The 27,905-nt window shown below is 41.7% G+C and overlaps 1 protein-coding gene across 8 annotated transcripts in view; it reads left to right on the top strand.

Annotated features, from left to right (window-relative positions):
* TTLL11 (tubulin tyrosine ligase like 11) overlaps positions 1 to 27,905 on the top strand; it is a 49,759-nt gene that overhangs the window by 1,447 nt on the left and 20,407 nt on the right. For 7 of the 8 annotated variants that reach the window (XM_052669700.1, XM_052669699.1, XM_052669694.1 and 4 more), the window contains exons 2-8: positions 3,643 to 3,739; positions 5,197 to 5,330; positions 10,036 to 10,611; positions 11,162 to 11,257; positions 11,787 to 11,905; positions 25,086 to 25,343; positions 26,939 to 27,045. In XM_052669700.1, coding sequence (XP_052525660.1) covers positions 5,199 to 5,330; positions 10,036 to 10,611; positions 11,162 to 11,257; positions 11,787 to 11,905; positions 25,086 to 25,343; positions 26,939 to 27,045 — 1,288 coding nt within the window. In that variant the 5' untranslated portion in view covers positions 3,643 to 3,739; positions 5,197 to 5,198. Of the gene's footprint in view, positions 1 to 3,642; positions 3,740 to 3,769; positions 3,865 to 5,196; positions 5,331 to 10,035; positions 10,612 to 11,161; positions 11,258 to 11,786; positions 11,906 to 25,085; positions 25,344 to 26,938; positions 27,046 to 27,905 lie in introns of those variants that run through there. The other variant, XM_052669697.1, reaches the window with a different exon arrangement.

Below are 27,905 nucleotides of genomic sequence, written 5' to 3'. Positions count from 1 at the left end.
AATTCTTTATTTGCTACTTTCTCTGCTGTGTGCCATTGACTGCACCATTGAAGCAGCCAATAACTCACCCTCCCCAAACAGATCACAGATATACACCTGTAAAATGTTCATCTGCTTATAGAAAAGCGATCATTATGTATGTAGATGGTATTAATTTTTGTCAAGAAAGTATTTTCTCGAATCAATGTACAAATCAGATAATCTTCCAGACCCTCCTGCCCCAGGATGTGGAGTAACGAATCCACATGTTAGTGATGTCTTGTAACTGGTGCTGTTTGCATTGTGGAAGAGAAATCCAAGGAAAACTCTTAGAGTTAAGCTGCATAATATTTTGAATTCTTTCCTTCTAAATGTTTAGAAACGGAGCAATGTAATACTCAATATCACTTACAGGCAAAGAGCCTGGGAAATAATTTCACTGTTACAGCAGAATCAGTAGAGGGAACACATGCACCGTTTCTTGTATGACCAATAAAAATAACGTGAAACAAAGGGGCAGGTATTACTGCATCTCTCGCAGTGCTGATGTCCTAGGGGCTGGTCCTTCACTCTGTTCCCTTCTGTATCACTTCCCCAGCTGATCACGTTGGGCTGTGCCTTGGTGTACATGGTCCTTCTCTCACACCACTCCTGTCACTGTTTCTCCCATTGCTGCTTTTGTTTTGTTTCTCTTCTCTCTGTTTGCTGTTGGACCTGTTGTCTTAAGTATTTTCTTGGGCAGGAGATGTTTTACCGGGCTCTTTGAGGTGGGCTCCTTCATAGTGATAACTTTTGTCTGCTGGATAATGTCATGCTGTGTCATAAAGCTTTTGGGAGCTTTCTTAAATGTAAGTTGTACGTTCTGACACCTTTCTATAGGTGCCTTGATTTGCCAGAGGAGCTTTGGTTCAGTTACAGGCTGTTACTGCAAGGTGCTCCCTGTACTCATGGCATTGTCCAGTGTTAGTAGGGCATGTTAGTCAGTTAACACAAATACCACCGTTAGCCCAAAGGGGGAAAACAAACAAACAAAACTACAGAGGAAAAAAAGGAGAGAGAGGAGCACTGTAAATACAGCTGGTACCGGTGAAGAGTTTATTCTGTGACACTGATGTGTGAGGGAGAGGTGAAGGTGTCTGGAAATGCTCTGTCAGAAGCAGTGAGAGCATTGAAACAAAAGCCCCAAACAAAACTGCTTTCCAGCCAGGGGAATCCTGAGGAAGCTGAACTGTTGGCCAGGACAGCCCTGTCCTGCAGCACATGGGGACCTTCCAGCATGCTCTGTGTGTGCTGGGGATGCTGGCGCTGGCAGTGCTGGTGGCACCGTCTGAGGCAGGGCGTTGTGTTCTTCGAACGGACGCAATGTGCCCAGTGAACTAACAGGCATCCCGAGTTGTATTTTTCACTCAATAAATTATTTTTTGAGTAGCTTTAAATTACCAGGAGAACAGAAGTGGGTGCCTCCAGCGTTGGTGTCACGGCATTTTGTTTGCCTTGCTGTTGGGCTGCATGGAGGCAGAGAAATACTTGGAAATGTGGAGCTCGGGGAGGCTGACGAGGAGACGAGTCATCTAACTTGTCATTAAATGTGATGGAACAGAGTGATGTGACCCGTGGGACAATTTACATTATTGGCTTCCAATCTAAAGGTAGAAATGAGCTGCCAGGCAGCTCGGCCATGATTGACGATGGATTGTGTCAAAGTTGTGAGAATGGTTCAGTTCGCTTTGTGGGCTCCTGTTGGCCCTCCCTGACAAATGCCCTCTGCCTCTGAATAAAGGAGACCTCAGAAGGGCTCTGTGGGGCTGGAGAGCAGCAGGCAGCGTGGCAGGGGGGGCTGCAGGAGCAGATTGCAGCCAAGGGCACCCCATGTCTTCACACTGCTGCAGGAAGACCCAATTTACCCAAATGCAATTAATTTCATCTGCTAAGCGCTGCTTGAGTGGGTCAACTGACCTGACTGGTGGGTTCCTTTCCAAACGCTATTCTTATGCAAACGTATAGTGCAGACGATGAAGAATCTGTCCCAGCCTATTCAGGAGATGAATTAGATCCCAGCATTGGATAAATCCAAATAATCTTGATTTGTCAGAAGCGGTGAAGCTGCTGTGCTATCTGAATCAGTGATCCTGGGCTGAACGGCTGCCTCCCGGCCGCGTGCTCCCTTCATCTGCTGCAGATTTCTGTGCAGTGTTTGTAAAGTGCTTTGATATCCTCGGCAGATGAAAGGTGTTATATAAATGCAAATTCTGTTCCTTTCGTTTCAATTTCATTCAATAAATAAATAAACAGTGCAGGTTTTAGCCGGAAGGGCTGAGTGAGACCTCGTGCTGCATCTGTATTCTGGGTGCACCTGAGGAGAGGTTAAGGCCACTGATTGTCTTTCAGAGCCGAACAGAATTAATTTTCACTTCTACAAAAACAGTTTTTGTGGGCTGAATAGTAATGAAAGCAGCAAAGAACGCTCTGTGTCTGCTCTATGGGCTATTTCATCCCTAGGAGTAAGGAAAGAGTTATGTGACAGAAATAGGAAATGTGCCGCTAAGCCAGCTTAATTTTTTTTCAAAGGTGTTCACTGGTAAAAACTTTAGTTTTAATTACAGTGGCAAATAGGGGAAGTAATTCACCCAGAAGCTTCCGTGTCCTGAAGGTGCCGTGGTCAGAAGTGCAGCATCTCTGTGCGAGCTGAGGGAACCCGTGCTGCCCAGCACTGCCCTGCTTTGGGGGCTGCTGCTTTTAGCAGCCTTTGTGCAGTAATCCTTAACGAAGTTGAAATCGTTGCTTTGGTTCTGAATAGTTGAAAGCTCTACAAATGGTTGGTTGAACTGTGAGCTTTCTTTTTATTTTACTACTATTGCTACCAGAAAGGAATATACACACATAAAAGGAAGCGTACAAATGTGTAGTTACTTTGTTTAAACATCTTGACTCCGGAACCCATTTTACATGTGCTGCAGCTGGGGCACCAAGGCAAGCCTGCTTGCTCGCAAAGTTCATGGCAACTGTTCCTTGTATTAACTTACAGCAGCGCTGCTGACCAGTGCTCCTGTGCCCTGAACAGGGAGCGAGGCTGGGTTACTGAGCTTGGACTCGGTGTATGTACAACAAAATTGAGCCCATGGTTCTTTGTGTTACATAGTGATATATTTGAGAACAGAAGTTGGTTTATTAATGCCAGTAAGGACAATTCCTCTGAGACCTCTAGTTCTTTTCTTTCGATGGCTGCTATTAACTCCTGAAACTGTAAAGGAAAAAAGAAACCCAAGCAAGAGCATTATCAGACTTTGCTTACTTCCCAGTGGTAGCTGCTTGCTATTGCTGTGTCTTCACATTCTAGAAGTAAGAATTTCTAATTAACTTTATTCTCTATGACAGCGTTTTACATTGCAAACAAGTCGAGCCTTAACTGTGCTTGATAGCAAGCTCTAAATTTCTCAGAGCTTGTGCCACAGCTGTTTGTAAGGTTTTACAAACCTTTCCTGGTGAACATCCTCAACTTCAGCATCTTGATCTGATGAAATATTCTGTTTTGCAACCGAAATGCAGAGCATGTGTTCTTTTGTGCTGTTCTTGGACGGTTTGTGCTTAATGTGAGCGCTGAGAGAAACAGACACGAAGAAGTGTTGCCAATTTGCTTCAGAACTTCTCTCATCTGTTTTCCAGTTTCCCTTCGGCAGGCGCCTGCCGTGTGATATCTACTGGCATGGAGTGTCGTTTCATGATAATTACATATTCTCAGGTCAAGTCAACAAGTTTCCAGGTACGTCATTTCTGGTTCTGCGTGGAACAAGTGCTGTTAAAACAGGACGGCATTGACTTTGTGTGCTGTTCCTTGTGGGACTCATCTGCCTACCGGCTGGTCGGACTTTTACCAAATTATTTTTGGTAGGTGAATCATGTTTGGGTGGGGTGTGAATATCAGAATGTGGATCTTGAACAGTTTGTGGGCTGAAATTTGTTTTGGACAAAGAGAGGTTTTGATGAAAAGGAAACTTTGCGTATGAATTTATGGGGGAAACTGTGTTAGGTTATTACTGAGGTGAAAGAGGTATGCAGCAATTGTACGTTACCTAATGCTTTGAACAGTGCTGTATCTTTTTTTTTTCCAAATTGGAAATAATCTGTTTTGTTTCGTATGCCCAGCTGAGAAAGAAGCTGAAAGCAGAGCTCATCAAATGTCTTTTTAATATTGAAGAGTTCATGCCAGCTCTCAGCTTATTATGACTATTCCACTTTTATTAAGCTCCTTTTTTTCTCTTTTAATCCCTGTTGAGATCTCTCTAAATAAGGACTAAGAGCTTAGGTATTGACTTATCTAAGCCCTTTACTTCAGATTTATTGCTGCTGTTAGTATGCTGAGAGAGTAAGAAACCACAGACATTGAACTTCATGCTCTATTTACCCAACTTTTTCATGTCTCCAGGTATTTCACATTCAAATAGAAGATGTTATTGTTTTCTGGTGACTTAAATCTCAGTGTTACAGGAGCGTTACCCCTGCTGCAATCTGGCTCCTATGTGGTAGCTGAGTAGAGCACACTGTCCCTCAGAACTGGAAATGATCCCCAGGAATGTTGTGTATCTGGATACCAGGATTTACTAAATTTCTTGTCTTAAAGAAGAATTCTTGTGAAGAAAACCCACAGCTGTTGCTCTTACTGAGAAAGGAGCTGTAGCCTGAACCTGGTTGTGAAGTTTGATGGTTACTCCCAAGAATAACCCCAAATGCTTCTGATTTGGGAGCTTAGAGCAGAGCTCGTGCTCATCTGGATGTGGTGTGATCCAAGCATGAGATTGGAAGCTGCAGGAAAGCAGGCTTTGCAAGTTCTGCTCCCAAACCAATCTGTTCTTTCTGACACGGTTACACAGATGAATGTGAGTGTTCCCTCAAAGTGTTCCCTCTCCTGGAATGTTTGCAGGACAGGGCAGTCATTTGGGACTGTGACAAAGACAGTAGCTGCTAGTGGACTACAGCTTTCCATCTATTGCTCCAAGTTTTGGATAACTAATGGATTTTCTTCTTATGTCCTAGGACAATACATACATTGTGTAATAGCACTACAAGTACTTTTGTCAAATTTAAATTCTAAAAGTTGTTTGGGCTTTACTAAAGCCGTGGCTTTAGTGCCTGCCAATAGAGTGAATCGTGGTATGACTTTTTGGGGTGAGGCTTTGGTGCGGATCCCTCTTGGTGTTTAGGTTCTGTCTGTTTTTGCAGGCATGACGGAGATGGTACGTAAGGTTACGCTGAGCCGGGCAGTGAGAACGATGCAGGATTTGTTTCCTGTCGAATATAACTTCTATCCTCGCTCCTGGATTCTGCCCGAGGAGTTTCCCCTCTTTGTGACTGAGGTGAGCTGCTCTGACTCAGAGCAATGTAATTTGTGTGTCGTCACAGTGCAATTCTTCAGTTTTTCATGCTGACCAAATTACTTAAAATCACTCTCCAGGTGCAAAGGATGGCGTTTTTTTTATTTCCTTGAGGTTGGATATAGGCAGGATGCACTGCTTTTAATTTTTCATGTTCTAGGACAGATTTAAAAACAACGATGCTTCTCTGCAATAGTGGAAGTGTTGTCTGAAAATTAAACGTGGTGCCTCTATGTTTCACTGAGTGTAAAAGGCCTGAGGAAGTTCCAGCCCAGCAGTGTGTGCAGTGAGGTATCTCAATGGGCCCTTTATCACTGGAAAGTTTCTTGTCTGTCCTGCCTGATTTGAATTCTTCAGTGCAGAGGTTTGTAGTATGTGCTGTGAAGTATGTGAATTTCTTCCTGAGTAATTGCTTCTTTAAATCTCATCAAGCTGTTTCTTTGGTTAAATATCTTTACGTATGGACTCTTCAAGAGTGCTGGGCACTGCTATGGCACCACAAGTAAGGGAAAAAGTGAATAAAATCCCAACAGTACATCAGCTTTATTGCTTCAGAAGGAGTAAAAGGAGTGCAAATGATCCGTTTAGCTATGGCAGGTAGGTAGCAAAAGAACTTGGAAGTGAACTTTCAAAGTGGGCACTTGGTTTTATGAGGGTCCTTGTGGGGGTCGTTCTGTGTCAGCGTCGCTGCCGGTGGCGCTGTCAGCAGGTGGCACTGCGGGTAAATGCTGCTCTGCTCCAACAGTTGCCGGAGTGGAAACAATTTGGTTTTTGTTCCAAGAATAACAGATGTCCAGCACCACGCTCCTAGGAGTTTCCTTTGCATATGTTTTTCCATCTGTGTTTGAGAGAAGTGTAGTTCTTGTTATCAAACATTATATTTTATGTTGTAAGAGTTTGTTTAGCTTAACACGAGTTTGTAATGGAAGTCCTGTAAAACAAGAAGAAGTACCAGCAGAAAGCACTGTCAACTCTTCCATTTTTCCACTGTCTCTTGTGCCTCCCTCCTGCTGGAAGCACCACAGCCAGCCTCGTGTTCATCCTTCGTGCTTTGGAAGGCAGTAATCATTGACAGAGCTGTGCTCTTAACTTTGCTGTGGATGAGCTGCAGGTATGGGGAAGTGCCAACAAAATGTAGCTCCCCGTTGTCATTTGGGTTAAACTGAGATGGCAGTCGCATTTTTAACGTGGGATGAAAAGTTGGTTTTAGTTAGCAAATATTTATTTGGCTGTTTTAAGTATTTACTTATGTCTTCTAAAATGTTCTCTGTTAATATGTCCACATAATGGAAGATGATTTACAGGTAAACACATCTCCTGGGAGCTGTGGTAATCATCCCTTCTCTCTCACAGAAGAATCGATTGGAATCTATGCGATTAGAATTCATTTTTAATAGGAAATTCCAATTTCAGAAAAGTAACTAGCTTGGGATTCAAACTAGGACTGTGATTACTCTCATGTTGCCTTCTTTCTGTGGTCTGCGAAGATGATGAATAGGCCTAGTGTGATTAATTTTTAATAAGAGTCTAATTTGGACAGTCTAATTTCCAGCACTGGGTATTTTTGGTGGCTTAATCAGGTTTTCAGCTATTGGGTACCTCTTAGTTATAGACATGAATAGCCCATTCTTTGTGCTGTCAAATCTTATAGCTCATCATATGCATTTCTGTAGGGCACTATTTCATCCAGCCAGCGTTCTTCTCAGGAAAGGAAAATCCACAACTGAATCCAGTTTTCACACCACTGGACACCTCGCTGTCCTCTTGCTGATGACTGTGAATGGCTAGCATGTTTCTAAAGACAGCTAAATACACAGAAATATTTCATGTGAGTGGATATTATTACATGACTTTTCTCAGGCTGACCAAGCTGCCTCCACATGTCGCTTCTAAAGAGTATGGCTGAGGGAGAACTTGAAAATGGCTGTTCAGGAATATGCTTGAATATCAAGAAACCCATCTTGTATTGTTCAAGCCAGTCAGTCTGCTGACAAATGGACTGACTCTGGATTCTTATTCCCACCTATATTCTGTCTGGCATGTCTTGATGGCCTAGAAAGCATCAGTACTATCTGGAACACTTCTGACACAGATCTGGAGGCGCAGCTGTATTGCTGCCTGGAAGGCAAACAGCTGGAGGGAGTGTGTGCACAGTGTGTGCTGAAGCCTGGAGCTGCAGGGGGCCTCGCCTGTACCTCAGAAAATGATTTCCTTTGCCCTTAAATTGAAAGAGTTGAGCATGAGATATTGATCTTCTTTCATATTACAAGAAAGCATCGTATTAAATTAACTCGTCTGGCTTTGATTAAGACCTTTCCTGCAAATAATCTTGTCCTTTTTTTCTTTCTTTCTTTAGAATGGTTTCTTACTGAATTGGTGGGGTTACTCTGTCCTTTGTGTATCCTTGTGGTACTTCATGGAAACATGAGTGCATTACATATCACAAGGCTTTTAATTTAAAAAGAACACAAACCCCAAATGGAAGTATATTACATCTCTGTTAGTCTGGATTGAAATGCAAGTTGTCTTTCCTGTAGCAAATTTCTTATGTAATTCTCCTGCTGCCTTTGCTGGCCAGAAAAAATGCGTTGTTCTCTTCATCAAACAAGATGACAGAACAGGGAATGTGCTGTCTTTTGTTTTTTGAAGCTATTGTGCAGGGAGCACGTGGCATTTAGACTTTACAGTGTCCTGGCCTCCCTCTGTAGTAAAAGCACATCTTGCTCTGACCTCAGACAGCAACCAACGATGGCTAAAATGCAGAATTTCAAAAGCAGGTTGCCGGGCCATCTTTAACAACAGTCCCCAGAAAGCACTATTCTTTTTCTGAAGAAATGCTGCTGCTGCGGAGCAGAAATAGCCTGAGGCATGAAGGGCAAGGAGAGCAGCAGGCAGATGGCCCTGCTCCCTTCACAGAGGTTCTGTGTCATTTCTGCCCTAGTAGATCATGATTGGCTCTTTGTTTGTACAGCTTGAATCACAGAAGAGCACGTGTAGTTGTGGAGGTGTAAGGTTAGCCATAAACCCTTCTGGTATGCTAACTTTAGCAAAGTGAGAGCTAGAAAGAATCCTTCGGTATGCGGTGTAGCATCACGTCATGGGGAGATTATTCCTTACTGGTAAAAAGGCCAGGAGATAAACCCTGCTTTCCTTCTTTGCACGTTAAGGTCGCAGATCTACTTGGGCTTGTTTATCCACAAGCAGTTATGTAAGCCCAATCTCCAGTGTGGTGCTTTGTCCCTTGGAGTGACCTGATTGAAGGAGGATCTTTGTTCTGTTGGTGCGATGCTTGTCCATGAGAGAAGCCCTGGTTGAAATAATCAATCTTGTATTTCCACTGTAGTTAGTAGGAAGGCTTTTAGTAGCAGGATTCTCTAGCATGGGTCACTTGCCTGAAGCAGGCACTGCAGGGTTCTGCTCGAGAAGCACAGTTTTCTTCCTGCCACCCACCTTTTCCTGCGTTTGTTGTTAAACCAGTGCTCAGTTGTTGGGGTGGTTGGAGCTGGGCTGTGTGCAGCTGAGCATCCCCTGCTTCTGGAGTGCTTCTGTTCAGAGAACTTGTTAGCATAAGGAGTGTTTGATACCGTTTTCAGGAAGTCTGCAGAGCAGAAGCAATTTCTGTGAAGGATGTTGAATGGTTAAACGTGTTCTGACTGTTGACTTCTCTATGCATTCTTGCCTTTTAAAGTGCATTACCCCAGTGTGGATGCTGGTGTTGGCTGTTTGCAGGCTCATACACTAGAGTGCAGTGTTTGGTGCTGTACCAGCACAGGAATGGGGGATGCCTGAGTGCAGTGAACATCTGCTGTGGCTTGAGATGTGGAGTGCTGTGCACATTCATCCAAAGATTTTTATTTGTCACATTGTCCCCAGCTTTCCTCTTTCCTGATGTCACAGTGTGTACATCTAAGGAAAGCATCTGCACTGTTGTGATTTAACAGATTTTCTTAGTACAAATCAAAGCCAGAGTTGTTGAGTTTGTGATAAGGTTTTCTTTCTCTTCCACTGAAGGAAGGCTAATAGTTGGATGTCAGGCCTAGTGGGAATTCTGCTGCAACCCAGAAAAATCTTCCTTTTGGAGAGTGATGGTGGGCAGCAGCTCAGGTGTAAGCTGTATGTTTTATTTAGTAAACTCTTGATATTTGCTGAATGTCTGTATATGGCTCAATATGCTCCAGATTTACTAACATTGGGTATCCAACTGTGAAAAATATTCAGTGATGGAAAAAGAAATTACCTGTGTGAAATTCCTACTTCCTTTTTTTCTCCCTGCATGTATATCTCAATAAGCAGGCTGCCTTTCTTTGTCCATAATTTCAAAACGCAGCACAGAATTTTAACTTTACAGTTTCATACACGTGAACAGCTGCTCAAATGACCTGGTGAGTTACGTGGCATTTCATTCCACAAATTGGTGCATAAGATTGAGAAGTTGTTCCTGGAATTGTTTATATTCAAGAAAATGTCCTTGTATCTGCACTAGTAACATTCTACTCATGTCCTTTTGTTTAGTTTTGTGCTTGTCACTACTGTTTATCTTCTATATATTTAATATGGTGTTTACTGCTATTGTGATGAGATTGTGCTACTTTCTTTTTTGTCGACGCATGTAATTTTCTGCCTTTCGTAGCACCAGCTCCTTTTCTCCCCTTATTAACATCCTTCAGTTTAATTATTTTCATCCTAGGTTCGTATGATGAAAGAGAGCGATCCGTCCTGGAAGCCCACTTTTATTGTCAAACCTGATGGCGGGTGCCAGGGGGATGGAATCTACCTCATTAAAGACCCCAGCGACGCCAGGCTGGCCGGCAGCCTGCAGAGCCGCCCGGCGGTGGTCCAGGAGTACATCTGCAAACCGCTGCTTGTGGACAAGCTGAAGTTTGATATTCGTCTCTACGTCTTACTGAAATCCTTGGAACCTTTAGAGATTTATATAGCCAAAGATGGACTTTCTAGATTTTGTACAGAGCCCTATCAAGAACCCACTCTGAAAAATTTGCACCAGGTTTTTATGCACTTAACTAACTACTCACTAAATATCCATAGTGGGAATTTCATCCATTCTGACAATGTAAACACTGGCAGCAAGAGGACTTTCTCAAGCATTCTGTGCAGACTGTCTTCCAGAGGAGCTGATGTCAAAAAGGTTTGGTCAGATATAATTTCACTGGTGATTAAAACAATTATTGCACTGACACCAGAACTGAAAGTTTACTATCAGTCTGACATCCCAGCAGGAAAGCCTGGGCCAACTTGCTTCCAGGTAGGTCGGAATTTCTGACAAGAATGCAGTTATTTGTATGCATGGATTCACTTTCTGGATGTGCCCTTTGTTTTGTTGCTTATCACTTGTTCGATGTGGTGGAAGGAGGAATGGCAGATGCAGCCTGAACAATGCGTTGTATGAGTTCACAGCTTAAGTTCTTACCCAAGTTTTACCTCAGAAATATCAGCTGGCCTATGTTACTGTATAGGATATCAATCATTAGCAGCAATATTTTTTCCAGTTCCTAGCTTCTGGATGATGCAGCATGAAGCTTTGCTGTTGCCTGATGAGACCTACTTGTGATAAATGCTGCAATTCTGTGCTGGTGGATGCAGTGTTTAGAGCTGGGTGTAGTATGAAAGTAGATATTAGGATCGAAGTCAAATGGCTGCAGTAATGATTCAGCAGTATTGTTTGTTTCTCAGTTATTTCTCTTCTGTCCCTCACGTGTTTCTTCCACCTGAATGTTGACCTTTGAATCACCACTGCATTCTCTAGAAGAACACCTTAAATAGAAGGAAAGTAACACGCTGTTTGTTATGCACAGATTTTAGGGTTTGACATTCTCCTGATGAAGAACTTGAAGCCCATGTTGCTGGAAGTAAATGCAAACCCCAGCATGAGAATAGAGCACGAGCAAGAGGTAAGACCTCTCAACATAACAGTGATATGGGAATGATATTGTCTAGGATTAGTTTTTTGGTCTTTCTCCTTGTTTGAGATATGAAGGCTGTCTGCTCATATGAAAACTCGGAGGCTCTCTGTAATTTTCTGCTTTGAAATCATTACTAATGTTATACCTTTGGAATATGACTTACTGGAATTGTGAAAGCTCTCCATCCTCTTTGTCATAAATACATTTATTCATCATCCCCTGCAGTTTTCTTAACTGTATTTAGAGCATTGCTGAATTTTTTTCACGTTTGTATGTATAATATAAATGGTAATATTGGCAACAATCTCTCTTTAAATTTTGGGTTACTAGAGAAATTTCCTAAAATTGTTGTAACATCATACTGAAAATACTAAGATATTTGCTTATTCTTAAAGAAGTATTTTGTAATCTATCATTGTGTTTTTAAAACATGCGTGATACACATGGAGTTGAGAAGATGCAGAATCAATAATCCTCAGTTCTACACTGAATAATTCCATCCCTTTCTGAATTAAAGCTCTCTCCTGGGGTGTTTGAAAATGTCCCAAGTCCTGTTGATGAAGAAGTGAAAGTAGCTGTTATCAGAGATACTCTTCGTCTGGTGGACCCCCACAAAAAAAAGAGAAAAGATATTCAGTAAGTGTTTTCTGTCATTTAGCGGCAAGCGTAAAGATGTTATTCGTGTTCTGTGATTTCAAGGGCACATTTGCTGTCCTCTTGTGGAAAGAAATAATCAAAATAATTGTCGAGGAATGTCTCTCTAATCCATGCCAAATAGTCCCCTGAATTAGACATGACAGTATTGACAAGTTCTGTATTGCAGCAATACTGCTAAAAGATGAAGCTTCTTGCAGAGGCAGTGCTGCACACAGGTCGTGGGTTTGGCATCGAGGATGTCCTGTGCCTGTCCTGTGTTAGCTGTGCTGAACCTTCACCCTTAAGGTTACTTTGGTGTGTGGCACTCAAGATCTCTTTTTAGCCTGTAATTATGCAACTGGTTGTTTTGTTTTCTTTTACACTGATGTAATGTTGGGCGTTCGTTTAATTACACATTAGATATGGAAGAAAGGCAAGTGATGATTACAAAAAGGAATTGCTGGAGAATGCTGGCATGTGTCTGGGAAGCTTATTCAACAGAGAATTCTTCTTTGATATGTTTTGACTGCTAAATAATGTAGAACAGGATTAGTCAGCCATGAGACAAACCATGGGCTCTTCCCAGAAAGAATTCATCAGTGATGCTGCTTTTTTCAGGATAATCTGTTGGTGAATATCTGCATACCTGCACCGTAAGGCAGTCTTGTTTGTTAGTGCACAGGGTGGTATCCCTGTAACTTCTTGTATGGGTACACAGGACATGTGTGACAGCTTCCAACTTGTTGAACAGGAGCTTGCTCATGGAGCCTCTTAAGAAAGGCATGATCTTACTGTAAGCTTCAAGTAAAGGATGATCCCATTCTCATCACCTTGAAGATTTACACCCAAGTAAAAGCGTTTGAGATGGGGACTGAGCCCCACTTGCTTCTGCCCCATCTTCACCAGTGAAGGTTTTGCAGTGCTTTTTGCTTTTTTCTTTCACTCCTTTCAGTGCCTTTCAGCTAGTTCTGAAGTGTGGTCCTCCATTCCTTCTCCAAACGTTTCTACAAGTAGCTACAGAGAAATGCCATCCATGTAGGTTTTCCAGGCAAAGATGATTGACTGGATGTAGAAAGCTGGATAGTATTTTATGTGTCATTGTAGTACTTCTAGTCTTATTGTGGTTGGCAGCAGGGAAAGCAAAATTTGTCCTATTAATGTATTGAAGTAAATAAATAGAGGCTGGTGATGGTCAGAACTGTTGATTTCTGGTTTGAACATCTGTCACCAATTATAGTGGTGTTTTTTACAGCTTAAGCTTTGTCAGTAATGTTCGCTCTTTTGCCTTGAGTTTATGATTCAGGGGAGAGCTTTGGTGCCAGCTGGTCATTGTATCATCAGGAGGGAGCAAATCAAAGCCCAAGAGGAAGAGAAGGAGCAGGATGTAGTTGGGTATGTGTCATGTGGAGCAGGGTGGCATGTGTCCCTTCACAGTGCCTAGCAAGTGATCCCAACATGTGCTTTTATCCCCTCTGCAGCAGCCAGTGTGGTCAGAAGGGCTGCCTGCACTCACCTCGTCACACAGGGATGCAGTGCAGGAGGTTGCACTGTGCTCCAAAATGTTTCTGCAAAGAAAACCCAAACCCCAACAATTTGTATAAAGTATAGCAGTACTGAATTTGCTGCAGGCAGTCTGCAGTGGAGGAGGGAGAAGTGACTTGAGCCTAAAGGAAACTTCCGCAGTTAAATGAACGGTCTGTTGACACCAAGCAGCATTTGAAGTAAATCAGTGTTACTTTATGTAAACAGCTGTTTAATTAAGATGATCGCTGATGCAAATCACTGCTTATATTGTGCCTCCAACAGAAAATCTATTTTAAAACACATTGCAAACTTTTTTTGCCTAAGTTTGAATTTGTATAGTAGTGAAAGATGTTCATTTCAATATTCACTTAATTGTTAGCAATTTGTTCTTGTTAAAATTGCATTAAATGCCAGGAGCAAAAAGGAGTCTCAGCCTCATGTGCAAATACTGTGTGTTCTCAGCTGGCTGTCAGTCTGTCTGGTGGTGTCATTGGAAGCTGTGTGTCATGTGGAGCTGCTCTGCTCTAAAAGTCTTTAGAAGTTTACTTCTGCTCTCCATCAGTGCTGCTGAGCTCCTTCCCTGTCCTGTTGAGAATATTTGTGTCCTGGTTTATTAATGCTGATTAATCTGGATAAGAGATAATAAGAAAATTCTTTATATTTGTGTTGCTGTTGTTTCTTCTGCGTCCCAGTATGATCTCTTGGATTTCCATGCCTATTTTTTATTTATCTGAAGGCAGAAAACAAGCGTTTTACTCTTTGACAAGGAAGCCATAGTATAACGCCGTGTTTATCATCACAAGATATGAGTGCATCGTGGAGTAAAATCTGCTTTGTTCACATGTTTGAGACAAAGGAGGTGCAGCCCCCTGAGTCACGCAGGGGCTTTTATTCAGCAGTGGAATTGCTGCTGACAGAATAAAGAATTGAAGCACTTTGGAAACTAAATGTAATTTAACATATGGTGGTTATAAAAAATAATCAATTTGTCGTGTCCACAAGAAGAGCTTTAGCTTTATAGCTTACTGTACTGTTTCATCAGTAGTTTATTTTTTCTTGAGTGCTTCTTCTCTATACATGCTGTTATTTTTGTTGTTTTATTCTTGCACACACGAACAAAAAAAAGATGATTTATTTTTTTCTACTGTATGAAGGATGATGCATCTTTCTCACTTTAAACAGTTTCTTCTTCTAGTATTGGGAAAAGCTACCAGTTTCCAGTTGGACAACATGGAATCTGTAAAGAAGGGGTTGGGGAAAAAGGCAGTATGGCTTTATTTCTGGATGGCTGTATTTCTTCTATTTCCCAGATACTTTCCTGCTCAGTTTCATAACCTCTCCTGCTGCACACATTGTCTTTGCATAGCATATTTTCACGTATCTTCAGCATGATTATCCCAGACTTGATGACGAGAGTCATTCCTGCTGTTGATGACTGTGTGTATCTCACTGCATGTTCTGAGGTTATGGTGGTGGGATGGGGTGGATTAAGGCTGGAACTCGGGTCATAAGCATGCAGAGGCGGAGCAGGGTGACAGAGGTGCGGCAGCTTTGCTGATCAGCAGAGAACGGCTGTGCTTCAGCTTTGCTGCACAGCGCCTTGGTGTGTGCTTCTGTGAGCCCACGCTGTGCTTCTGCAGGGATTCGTTCCGTGGGGCTGTCAGTGCCTGTGGAATTATATGGGGTGAAATTAGTATTTATAAAATAAGCACGTAATAAACGTAGCTCGGTTAATACCAATATTTTGGTTTCCATTTGCTGATTGACTTTTTTAGCTGACTCCTGCAGCTTTAGCTTGATTCCTGTGTTCTTTTGTTATTGCTTGGAAGTCTGGTCAGGTTTTCAGCTATTCAAATGCTTCTCAAGCACCACCTCTTCATTTTGAGCCTTATTCCAGCCCGAGAGTCTATAAGCTCATATGAATGGCTTTTTTTGAGATTGATCTTTCTACTCTGGCTCATTTTAGAGGCTGACACAATTCTTTTCTCCATCAGTCAAAATGACCGAGCATTCATATTCAGCATCATTCTCCCAAAGCCCTTTGGAAATACATCGAATTAAACCCTTTCTCTTTCCTAGAGGGTTTTTTGTTTTATTCCTTCATCAGGCAATCTGCCAACTTCACTATCAATTCTTGTCCATTACGTTAGGCCACGTGGCTTCTGAGGAGTTAGACATGTGGGGATGACTTTTAAATGTGATGCCTGCCAGTGTTACTTCAGTTCAGATTAGTGGAACGTTAACTTTGTTTTTCTGTCAATTGGGTGGTTGTTATTTCTGCTGCTGTTTCCCATCCTGCTCAGGAAGAACTGCCCTCAACTACCCTGTTTGGTTTTGTGAAGCAAATGCTATAGGTGCCTTGATCTTTGCTCTCCCTTCTTGCAGTTTAGGTATTTATCTGCTTCACTGTTAAGAGCTCTTAACCTTTTTCCCATTGATTAAGACAGGCCCTCTTGGAAACTCCATGAGCTGAAATATGAAGTGTTCCTCCATGAAACAACGCGAAGGATCTGGCAGTGCTTGACTCACTGGAAGTTTTATGTTGGTTTTAAGAGCCACTTAAGGGAAAGCTCCACAGAAGTGCTGTTAGAGCAGAAGAAAGCATAGTATTGAGTCCAGAGCAGTGGTAAATAGCGTGAATGTATTGTAGAAGTGATCCTATCAATTTTCTTTTGAAAATCTTCTCACAGAACATAAAACTTTTTAAGTTTGTGTTTCCTATGGAATCTGAAGGGTTTTAATTGACTAAAAATGCGTGGCTTAAATACAAATGAGCACATTAATCTATCTTCAAAAATAGCTACCTGTAGCATAGATACAGAAAGAAGTCAACGATTCACTTAAATGGTTTTCTTTATCAAACCACTGCAGGCAAGGTTGGGTTTGGTAGCACATCAGGTCAGTCTGTGTATTACTGTCATAAATAAATATTGCAGAAGATCTTCAGTTTTTGTCTTTGAAAGACTTCAGGCTTGATTCTACAATCTTCACTAAATATCCCTTGTGGTTACTGGGGTTTGCAAAGAGTTCTTTACTTATTGCCAATCTGTCTGACTTTAGTGATCCTTTTATCGTTTACTTTCTCCCTTCCTGAAAGGTTAGAGCTGCTGCATTTTCCGTGCAGCATCGTGGCTTGATTCATAACTTGCTGTTCTGAACATTTGCAATGTTAGAATTGATTTGAAAAGGTTTTTCTCCATGCTGTTCTTTGGTGTTATTTTCAACTCTTGTGTTTTACAATCCTTTGCTAATAAAATAAAAGATTTGTGGAAAGTTACTGGCATTCTCACAAGCAATACAGAGTAACCCCATGTTTGATGGAAGGGTTATTTATGATTACTTTCTTTCAACCTTCAACACTGCAACAAAATAGAGAGCCATTTTTCAGTAGTACAGTTTTGTGAGAACCTGTGTTCATCTGCTCATCTTCTGTACTTAAACATATCTCAAACGTAAAGATTGCATTTTAACTTCCACATGAAGAGTGCGTTCAGTCTTATTTTGAATCCCTTGAAATGACCCCATGTGGAGGGACAGCAGCATTGGCTTAGAAAGCCCTAAACAAGCGAACTGATAACAGGTCCTGATCATTTAAAAAATGCAATGGCTGAGAATTGTTATGAATTGCAGAGTTGTAAAAGGGTTTGTTTCCAACACCGTGGAATTAATTGGTCCAAAAATGCAGTATATTTTTGCAGTAATTGGCACACTGCAGTGCCTTTAGCACCGGTGTGAACCTCACTCTGTTTTTGTGTTATCAAACTGCAAATGGAGACCATTGTGTCCAATTAGACTTGAATGGTAATGTTTTGAGATGTAGCTTATCTAATTGCTTTGTTACTGGCGTGTTCTTTTTTTTTCTCTCTAAATATTCTAGCGTGGAAATAGAGGAGGTTTGAAAAGGCGCTAAGCAATGTGACCTGCCAGGAGTGTTTCCATAAACTGGAACTTTCCAAGCATTCTCATATATGAAAACATGCTGTAGCAATTGAATCTTACATATTCACACAGTATTGCACTTTAAGTTATTAAGAAGTCTTTTTGTTTCCTATCTGTGTAATTCTCAAGAGGAAAGGGTATCATTGTAATAAAATACATAGACAAAGCAGGTTCTATAAGAACATTCACTTTCTTCTGGTCTTTGTAGTGTGGCCACAAAAGTTGCTCTCATCTTCAAGGTTTGCCCAAGAAGAAGGGAGGTCAGGCATAAAGCAGGGTGGCTGCTTAGCATCCTTCCACGTGCCATAAAAGTGAACATGGAGGCAGTGAGCCCAAATCTTTGAATTCAGTTATTTGCTTACACATGATATATAAATCTGAAAGGTAACAAAATCAGGCTTAAGGCAGGCTATGTTTTGCAGCTCAGAGCTGGCAGAATGACTGCTGCAAGAGCACTGTGTTGGCTTCTCTGAGGTAATAAGAAGCCTGGCAGCACGGCTTGGAGCTTGGTGGCTGCTGGAGCCTGGTTGGGTAGTGACAGCAGCGATGTCAGAGTGCCTTTGGTCTGTGCTCCTGCTTTGACTGAATTCAAAGGAAATAAGCTTCTTTTGTCTTTTTTTTTCCCCCTTCAAATAGCAAAGAAGCAAACAAGAAGTCAAAAACATCAACATAAACACTTCGGTGCTTCAAAGCCTTCCTGGGAGCTTTATTGAATTCCTGTTTGTTGTGTTCAGCCATTGCTGATGCCAACCTTCAGCTGAACAAGGGGGAACTGGTAGTAAGCACGGCCTGACGTTTGCTCAGATTATTCTGGATAGGACATAAAACAAATAGTAATTGTGATGTTACCTAATATTTAAGTGCGTATGTAAGTGCTTTGCAGGGTTACTACTGTTTCTGAATGAGAAAATTACTGTAAATGTTTGTTTTTCGCTTTTCCTTTCATTTCAGAGGTGAACTGCCTTGTGAAAATAATAGAGAGGTCTGTCATGTTCTCAGATGTTACCTCTGCCATGCTCTGTAGCCTCCAAGGCGGACGCCTCCTCAGCCTGAGAGGGGCTGATGTGTTTGTGCTGAAGCAGGGCTTAACTGCCAGCCAGTTTTCCATACGTGGCATAGGTTGACAGTTATGTTTCAAGCACCTCAGGAAACAGCCATCAGGAAATGCATCAGCTTTCAGAACGGAGTGCCTGTATTTCCTTCTGAGTGGAAAACTGTGATTGTTGGGACAGAAAGGTGAAAATTATATATTTTCCTGGTAAAATATTTCCTTTTCAAGATCTTCTGTTGTAACTATGAAGTAAATGCGAGCGTTTAGTTAGCTAGCATTCTTTCTTAAATAGACGTGGAATGAGAGATGAAGGAAAAATGGAGATTATTTCTCAGGTTGTTGCAGGAGCTTTATTATTGTCATCAGCTTCAGGCTGATTCAGAAAGTTGCTTGTTCTCAGCGCACAAAGCGAATCTGAACATTAGATCATAAACCATACCTGAGAACTGTTCCCTTATTCCCCTGTCTGCACTCAAATAATAACGATGTGGGAGTACGAAGCAGGTCTATAAGGGATGGCAAAATGAAGTGCTTGGGATTTTGGCTTGACTTGAGCACAGGCACTGAGTGGGAAAAATAACATTTTCCCTCTTACAGTTATCCTTCAGGTGTCGGTTCTGCAGGATCCTGGTTTTATTACATCAATCACGAGCAGCTTAAGGCTTCCAAAAACACAGTCGCAGACAGATGTTGAGCCTGTCTGGGGATTAGAAATATCCTCTTCCATTAAGTATAAATTAACTTAATCACCAGGTATGAAAGATAAGCAGCATAAACATCATTCCCTGAAGCTTTCATTTAAATTAAAATTCTATTTAAAACTAGGCTTGTATTTTCTATGACTTGATCCCCCTTCAAAGAGATTATATCTGCTGTAAATTTTTACAGTGACATAGTGACAGAAATTAATGTATTGGGGGCAGTGATGTTCTCTATAATTTAACTTCTGCTGCTTCTCGTCTTTTGAAAAGAGGGATGATTGGCTTATTTTTAAATAATAATTGGTCTCTACTCTCTGAAAAAAATAAGAAAGAAATAAAGCTGCCTGGCACCCATTTGCCACAGAGTGAAAGCAAAGCCACATGACTTAACAGCAGCGTAATCATCAGCAGCGATGTTTTGTGTGTGTAGAATTCTAGGAGGATTTCTGCTGATAAAAGGCAGTTGCGTGGCTGCTTTCTGCTCCATTGGATGGCAGGTAAAGCTCCTCTGCTACCTTAGCATCGTCGTGGCTGCTTTCTAAGAACACTTTTCCTATGGAAGAAATCCCCTGGGGCGTCCAGTTTTCTTTTAAACACTTATTTATTTATTTTGCCTCTTCTACAGTAAGACCCTTGGTGGTTTAATTTAATGCTGTTTTCAGTAAGGGCATAGAAGCGCCTTAAAAGCGAATAGCAAAATGAAATCTATCAGGAGTAATGAAAACCAAACCCTTCCTTCAGAGGAAGTTGGCCGGGGGTGGCTCTAAACAAAAGATGCTGATTTCTCACACAATGTGCAGGCAGACTGAAACTCCTTGCTGTCACATCCTGTGAGTGCTGGTGGTTTCTCTGTGTTAATAAAAGTAATCGGATTAGTTCATAAAGGTCAATTAATGAATGGTTGGTACCACAAAGGCATTGTTCTGTTGTTGACTATTTCCTGAATGGTTTAATGGTGTTAATGCATGCACACCTGTAGCCTCCAGTGACATGAATCAGTTTCTTTGGGGAGATCTGCATACAGTGGTGGTAAGTGGGTGGATAGGCAGATTTGTCATGCAGAATCTTCTGAGCTTGTAACTTTGCTAATGGAGTCCTTGCTTTGAGAGTAGAGGCTCAGCAGAGGGAATTACTTATGGCTTCAGAATCCAGAACACAGTATTTTCCTCTATTAGGGAAGTGGTAGTCAGTTGATTAAAAAAAAATTGCGTAGTTTTCACTTGTAACAGTGCTATAAATGTTAAATATATCAACAAGCATTCTTAGAACTCTGCTGTTCCAATTCTTGCCCGATTTTGTTCTGAACTGGACGGCCAAATTTTCTGTGCAAGCGTACAGAATGTTGTGAATGCTGCAGCCTTTAATTAGTGGTTGCAAATTTGTTTGTCCCATAGCAACTTGTATTTGCATAAAGATTAAGGCCAGTCAAAATGAAAGGGATATGACATAGATGGAGAAAACATTAATAAGTTAGTGCTCATGCATAAAAGATTAGTAGTCTTGAATGTTGTTTCCATAAGCTTTCTTAAAATTGCAGTTCTTTTTTTAAAGATGCAGTTAATATTTTCTCCATTGTTGATGATTTCTAAAGAAAGATCTGTTGTGAGCTGCGGAATTAGAGAAATTAATGTATTGAGGTCAGACGTGAGTATGGAAATTAAGCCTTGCTATTATTCCGTGTGGCACCAGAAGCATTACCTTATATTTGACCTTTCATTCATTCAGCCTGACTCAGCTGTGTCAGTCAGAACAATTAATTCCGAGGAGCAGCTTTAAATTGCAGGTCTCAGCTTTCTTCTCCTCCCCTTGCCTGCTGGAGAGCCCAGGAGGAAGGAGCCAATAGAGAAAGTCTCTGCAGGTTTCTCTTTCTGGAGATTTGTTCTGAATTTTGGAGTTTCTGATCCCTTCCCCGCAGCTCCACTGCAGCACTTGTGCACAGGCATTGTGCAGGGTTTTCAGAGGAACAGGCAGAGCACGTGAACCTCTGTGCTGTGCAGGGGCTCCAGATGGAGACCTGAATGAGGCAGTGTGAGATGCCATTTGGAAATGGTGTTCTGGAGTAAGAAAGAGCTGGGTGATAAATGTGATGTGGAGGTTTTGTAGTGACATTAAGTTCTGTGAATGTTATAGAAAGAGTAGTTCTGCGTTTTCCATTTGACTGATGAATGATGATAGGAATGGACTTGAAAACCCCTGTTAAATATTTGCTGCTGTAGTACTTTGAACTGTGTTTTTGCTCTTTGTAGCTGTTCTGACAGTGCTTATGCCTATCTTTGACTGGCTGACCCTTGGGCTGTTATGTCATCCAGTTTGACCCTAAGGTGTGCAGATGGCAGCTGAGATACAGAAGAAAATGTAGTGTACATTGCAAGCAAGTGTAAATTATCACTAAGGAAAAAAAAAAATTGTGCACTGTTTCCTTGCAAAAATGTGCAGATTACAGTAAAATTCTGTTTTTGTAGGTACTGAGTCTGGCTATAATATATCTAGCTTGGCAGTTTTGCTTAATTAGTTGAGACTGCACAGAGACGGGGTGCATACAATTATGTTGACTTGACATGCAGAAAATAAACTTTTATTGGAGTGCTGTGTGTGGGAGCAGTGGAGGACTGCGCTCTGGATGCGGGCTGTGCAAATGCCTGCAGTTACAGTGAGTGTGGGCAGGAAAGTCTGTATGTCAATTCAGTGTCATTGACAGGGACAGGATCTGATGCAGGCATGATTCTGAAGGTCTCAGTTTTATTGAAAGCACTCCTGAAAAGTGATCCCATGCTTTACAGCACTGAAATAGCCTCTCCACGCTTTTCCTTGTCCGCTTTCCTGACACCCCTTTGGGTTCAAAGCTTTTCCTCCAAATTCAGTGGATTGCTGTGGCTGGGTTTGATGTTCATCATACTCATATCGTGTTGAGGAGCTTCGATCACTTGTAGAGGAGTGTGAATGCTTGGATCAGATATCGAATGGGATGTTTGCCCCGTGCTTGTGGCAGGGACAGAAATGGGAGAGAAGAAACACAAGATAAGAAACGTGGGTTATCCACACAGGAATGATTTGATTGACCCCCTGTTGTAACGGAGGAATAAAACCCAACATACTTGTGAAAGCCAGCAGTAGATTGCAGAGATTTTCTGATGCTGAAAAAGCTTTGGTATTGGCTTAGAAACTCATTACGTGAGCATGGAGTCCAATTCTGTTTCCACATGTGCTTTTCTCTACCCTAAGTGTCCAGGGATCGTGTGCATATAGGATGTTTTCTGTCAACGCAGGGCAGAAGAGAACACTGCCAGTTTAAATTCCCCAGCTGAAAGCTGTTGTTCCACCTCTGTGCTAGAACAGAATGTTTCCCTAGATCATAATAAGCTGCTGAGTTAACATTTGTGATTTGGTGGAGACGATGCATTTTAAAATCTTACACAGGTGTCCCATTCTGCCTCTCGTATACAGTGAGCTGTGTCTGTCTCCAGAGCTGCTGTGGGAATGTGAGGGAGATGAATTCCACAAACAGTGTTTTGGAAAGCGGGTGGATTTTCTGTGAGGCTCCTCATTTCCCGGAGCAGCGTGTCTGGTTACCTTCATTTATTACTGCTGAACTCTTCTTTTGGAGGTGGGATGGAAAAGCAGAGGGCTGGAAAAATCTTCTAAACCACTGTATTTCCTCAGGGGCTACAGGGACTAACTGTCATTGCAGCAGGAATCTGAGGCTGACCTCACTTATAGCCATTCACTGTTGTAGCTTATTTCGTGCCAAAATGTCCACTGAAATCAGCCCTGAATCATGCTCTGCCAATGAATTTTCAGGTGCATCTTCAATCTCCCAGTCAGAAGTTTCAGTGACTTATTTGAGGGCCCAAACTGAGGTGGATGCCAAGGAATTCCAGACGTGCAGGTGAGGCCTGAGCTGGAGCTGTGCTGCTGGAGCCCCTGCAGCCTCTGCCGAGGGATGGGAAGGACTTCCATGATGCCGTCCTTCGGTATTTTCTATTTAAAAGGAAAAATAAAATCTCATCTGCTCTGCCAGTATCTTTTAAAGGAAAGTTTTACATTTTTAACTGAAATCACCGGTTAATGAATAATGTACAATCCAAAATACTCCTGAATTTACAGTTAGGAAGCTTTCAGGATTTCTCTGAACAGCAGCGCATGACTACAATTCCACAGAGGCTTAATTAAATGAGAGTTATGTTACAGACATAACCTTCTCTCTTATTGAGTACACGGTTTCCCATGTGCTCATGGCCTGGTTCAACTGGCTGAAGATGTGAATTAAAATTCATCAGCAGACCTAGGATTAAAAACAGTGGCAGCACACTTGTTCTTTTGGCTGAACACACGGTCGCTCTCTTGGCCTCCAGAAGGCACTCAGTGGCAGTGAAATTGCCATCCAGTCACACGTGAGAAGGAAGGAAACCAAGAATGTGTAATTTTTGTCCTCAGTTAAGCAAATATCAATGTAACGTTACCTTTCTACTCTGCCATTTGCTGCTATTTGCAGCAGAGCAGCGTTACTGAAGAACCATCGACCTTACCTAAACTGCTTATTTTTTAAAGACTCAGAATTTCTTGCCTTGCCAAAAAATGGTCACAATTACAGGTACTCAGTGGTGAATGCAGTGAGAGGTTCCTGTGCTGGTGCTGTGCTGAGCACACCTGGGGTCGGACGTTGGTGAGCTGCTCTCGTCTATAGTGGGAATGCATAAGTTCAAAGCCTGGATTGTAAGAGGGTCCAAAACTAGACTCCAAAAGTGGCTTTTAGAAATTGAACTCGCAATTGAATTCAAACATTTTTTTGTAGATACTAATTAGTTGTTCCTGTAAGTGGTCTTTACTTTCAGTATTCTGGAGTGGAAGAAGATGCGGTGTGTCAGTGGATCAGTGTCCTGACCCAGGGATGGGTGTAAGTGAGCTGAGGAAGTTTGCCTTCAAGTATCAAAGTGGAAATTACAGCTTTACTATAGCTTTGGCTCGGTAATTTTTACAGTGTTGTGGTTGGATAATAACTATGTTGTTTGTTACTCTCTGCTCCAAAAGAACTTTGTGAAGGACACCAACTCTGTTCAGGAACACAAAAGATCAATGTAGTTTTTTAGTGCCCAGTGTGAATTGTACTTATTCCTGATGATAAGTGCTTAGAAAAGCGACGGGGAAGAAAATGAAAATGTGTGTGTGCTGAGTGGGTGCCAAGTAATTACCACCAGCTGTCTGATTTTGGGGATGTACAGCAGGAGCAATCTTTAATTTTATCTGGGTGTGTCAGAAGCAGAGGAAATGTAACAACACGTCATCCTGAATCTACACGTAACGTTAATTGCAGAGCGTCGTTATCTCCATCAGCTTTATTTAGGGGATTTGGCAACAACAGTGAAGATGAAATAATGTATTTTGACAGCATTCACAGAGGATTTGAAGAAAAAATAATGGGATTGCCCAGCCATCCTCCTCTGAGAAGTGCCACTGTGCGTCGATGTGGGCCGTATCGCTTCTGGATGCGCTGTTAGGATTTCTTCTTTGCAGATGTATCTGAATGTGCTTTTTGTTCCTCACTTATCAGGAAATGTAGAAGTTTCTAATTGTTACTAGGAAAATAAGTTTAAATAGCACTAGATTATAACAATCTCTAAGCATTTCCCATGAAATGTGAAATTTCATGGAATTCAATTTTTAATCTGAATTTGCTGACTGTAGCTGCCCACTGGTATTTCTGGTGGTTTCTTGTTTATGTGAGACATAGACAGAAGGGAACATTAGTCTGTTACCTTCTGAAGGGTTGAATATTCTGCTCATTGTTTTAGATACTCTTTATAGCATGATTTCTGCTTTAGAGAACTTCAGTATTTATGTAAGATTATAAATCGTTGTGAAAAATCTCATAAAGCAGTGTTTTGTAACTAAAAAAAAAGCAGAAAGAACATGTTGAATCTTGCGTGGATAAAGTTAATGTAGGCTATGGTTATTTTGCATGCTGCAGATCTCAGACTTCAGAGCATGTGTCAGAAACAAGAGAGGATCTACTGGATGCAGGACCAGCAGGTGGACTGGAATACGAGACCAGCAAAAACCCAGAGGCTGGCCTGCCCTCCCTGTGTCTCAAGCAAGTGTTTCCAAAGTACGCCAAGCAGTTCAATTACCTGCGACTTGTGGACAGGGTGGCTGCGTTGTTCATCCGATTCCTTGGCGTCAAAGGGACAACAAAACTGGGGCCAACAGGTTTCCGGACATTTATAAGGTTAGTAACGTGCTTTATTTAGGAATGGCATGAGGTGAAATAGAACAGCTGGAAACTCAAGGTCCTGCTGGGCAGCGCTGCTGTCACTGAGCTCCTGTTGGATAAGAGCAGGCCCTAGCGTGGCAGGCTTTGAGCTGGGAGGTTCAGTGGTGCCTTCTGAAGGAACTTTTCCCCTGAAGTTCATTGAACCACTGCATGTTTAAAAAAAAAAATCCAAAGATGCCTGACCTGAGAAACCACGTCTCATAGAAATGTGGGTCTTTATCCTACAGCAGGTCACTGATACTTTGGGAGATACTATTTGCAGTCCTGGTCAACGTGTCACATTCTCACAGCTGTATTCCTGAGATGCACTAGAAACATGACAAATGAAATTGGGTCACTCGAGATCTGATTGCTGGCTGTGGGCACTGCCATCGGCCCCAGGCCAAAGCAAAGGATTTCAAATGCCAGTTATTGATGCACTGCACACTAAGGATTTACATCATGAAATTGCAACTTACAGTGGCAAGGAACTCCATTTATTATTTTTTTTTTTTCACATGCTTTTTTTTTGCGGGATTTTTTTCATTCTGTTTTTTATGGATGTATTTGTTGGAGTCATGGTGCAAATATCTCATTTTCTGTCTTTCATTGAGAATGACAAAAGAAATCAGCAGCAGCTGCAGATGTATTCCTAAAATACAAATTCTGTTTCGATGCAGATGCATTTAGCAGTCAGGAATGAATATAAACAATTTGATTTATTCAAATAACAGATATATAAATACTGAAGGCATCTGCTCTATCTACAGATCAGTGCAGGATGTTTTCTAGTTCTGTATTCTCTGTTGTTTAGTCAAGCCTTAATTTGGCACTTGTCAGATGAACACAGTATAAACGCCAGCATTTTCTTTTAATAATACTAAAATAAATGGCCATATCTCCATGAAATCGGCTTTGCAGTTTCCTCACGCACGTTAAATAAACTTTTTAACGTTGGCAAACGTTCTCTTTACTTTTCACCAGACGTCCACACCAACTGCAGAGCCTTCTTCCCGAAATGCTGTCTGTTGTGTGAAATATTCCCTCTCGTTTTTTCAAGAGTGAAACGGTATACAGCTGTGATTTGCCTGCAGATGTGTGTGGGCAGGTGGTTTCAAAGACTCCCTGCCCAAATTTTTGTTCCCCTTCAATAATTTCTTCATTCGAAAAAACAACTTAGAAAAATAAGCCACGGTCACAGATTTTTTTTCCTGGCTGGAGCTTTTGGCCGATGCTTTGGCACATGCACAAGTTCCAGCCATGCTGCCAGGCTCTGCGATCCAGGGCAGATGGCTCATTCTCATCTACTGATCAACACTGTCCTGTGGGCTCAGACCACACAAGTGTCAGATCTCCCACGTTTGCTTATCACCAAATGCCTAAGATCCATCCAAAGATGCTGCTGTTTTCCATGCAGTGTTCAGTAGCACATAAAATAAATCTGTGAGCGTGCTTAGGATACAGGGAGAACTTTCCCCATTGTCCTCTGTGTTGCTCTTGCATGGGTTTTTATGGCTTGGAAGTTTGGAAGTAATCAGATGTTTTGCTTTTTTGTTGTTCATTTTTAACAGAAACTGCAAGCTCAGTAACAGCAATTTTTCAATGGCTTCTGTAGATATCTTATACATTGATATCACACGAAGGTGGAACAGCATGGGAATTGATCACAAAGAATCAGGTAATGCTATTTTATATTTGAAGACCATGAAAATTGGTGATTTTTTGTTTTTGTGGGTAGTTTTGATAGCTTAAGCACCCCTGAAGCTTTCAGTAAAAATGATGGGAGCAAGGCACATCTATTTGGGGCATGTACAACAACTCCTAGCTACTTCCATGGCAGTTTGCCTGTATCTATAGATCACTCCTAGTTTTCAGTTATTTAATGGCATAAATCTGCCATAAGCCCCTGTTATGCTTGTAATTTAGCATTCATAACTCTTGTTGCAGGAGAGCGTTTAAAGGCATTCCCAATGGAGCTTCCAACTTAATTACAGTGTAAGAAGATATGTCCTTAATGGAGTAGCTTACATGGTCTAGCTAAGAGTTAAACAAAAACCTATGCCAGAGCTAGAAATAAATATGATTAACTTCATTTTGATTTAATTCTGTCATCCAAACTGGTTACTCTGGGGACACTGAAAACCAGCCATATTGCTTTCCAGAGAGTTCCCAGTTGCCCAACTATATACTCTCTTGTTTTCTTTTTTCCCCATTTTCACTGACTTTGTGTTGGCTGAGGGAAGGACAATTGATTTCTCTACAAACTCACACGGTGCTCACCATTAAATTGGCTCTTATTAAGGATGATTAGCAGTGCTTTTCCCTGCAAGCACCCCTTGTGGCAAATGATGCTTCTCTTTGTTCATGTAAGAGCATTAGTCATTTCAGTCGCTTTTAAACTTGTTTACATCCAGCGTGGTTTGTGATGTTCAATGTAAGAATATACTCAATATGGCTAAAAATCTTCTATAGGAAATGTATCTACTCCACCAGGGATTTTCCTGTCCTGGGACTTCCTTTCAGCTGCTCAGAGCTCCT

The sequence above is a fragment of the Tympanuchus pallidicinctus genome, unplaced genomic scaffold, assembly GCF_026119805.1.
Source record: "Tympanuchus pallidicinctus isolate F22 unplaced genomic scaffold, pur_lepc_1.0 scaffold8, whole genome shotgun sequence".
In the NCBI taxonomy this organism is placed as follows: Eukaryota; Metazoa; Chordata; class Aves; order Galliformes; family Phasianidae; genus Tympanuchus; species Tympanuchus pallidicinctus.
This window is presented reverse-complemented; position numbering and strand designations above follow the sequence as displayed.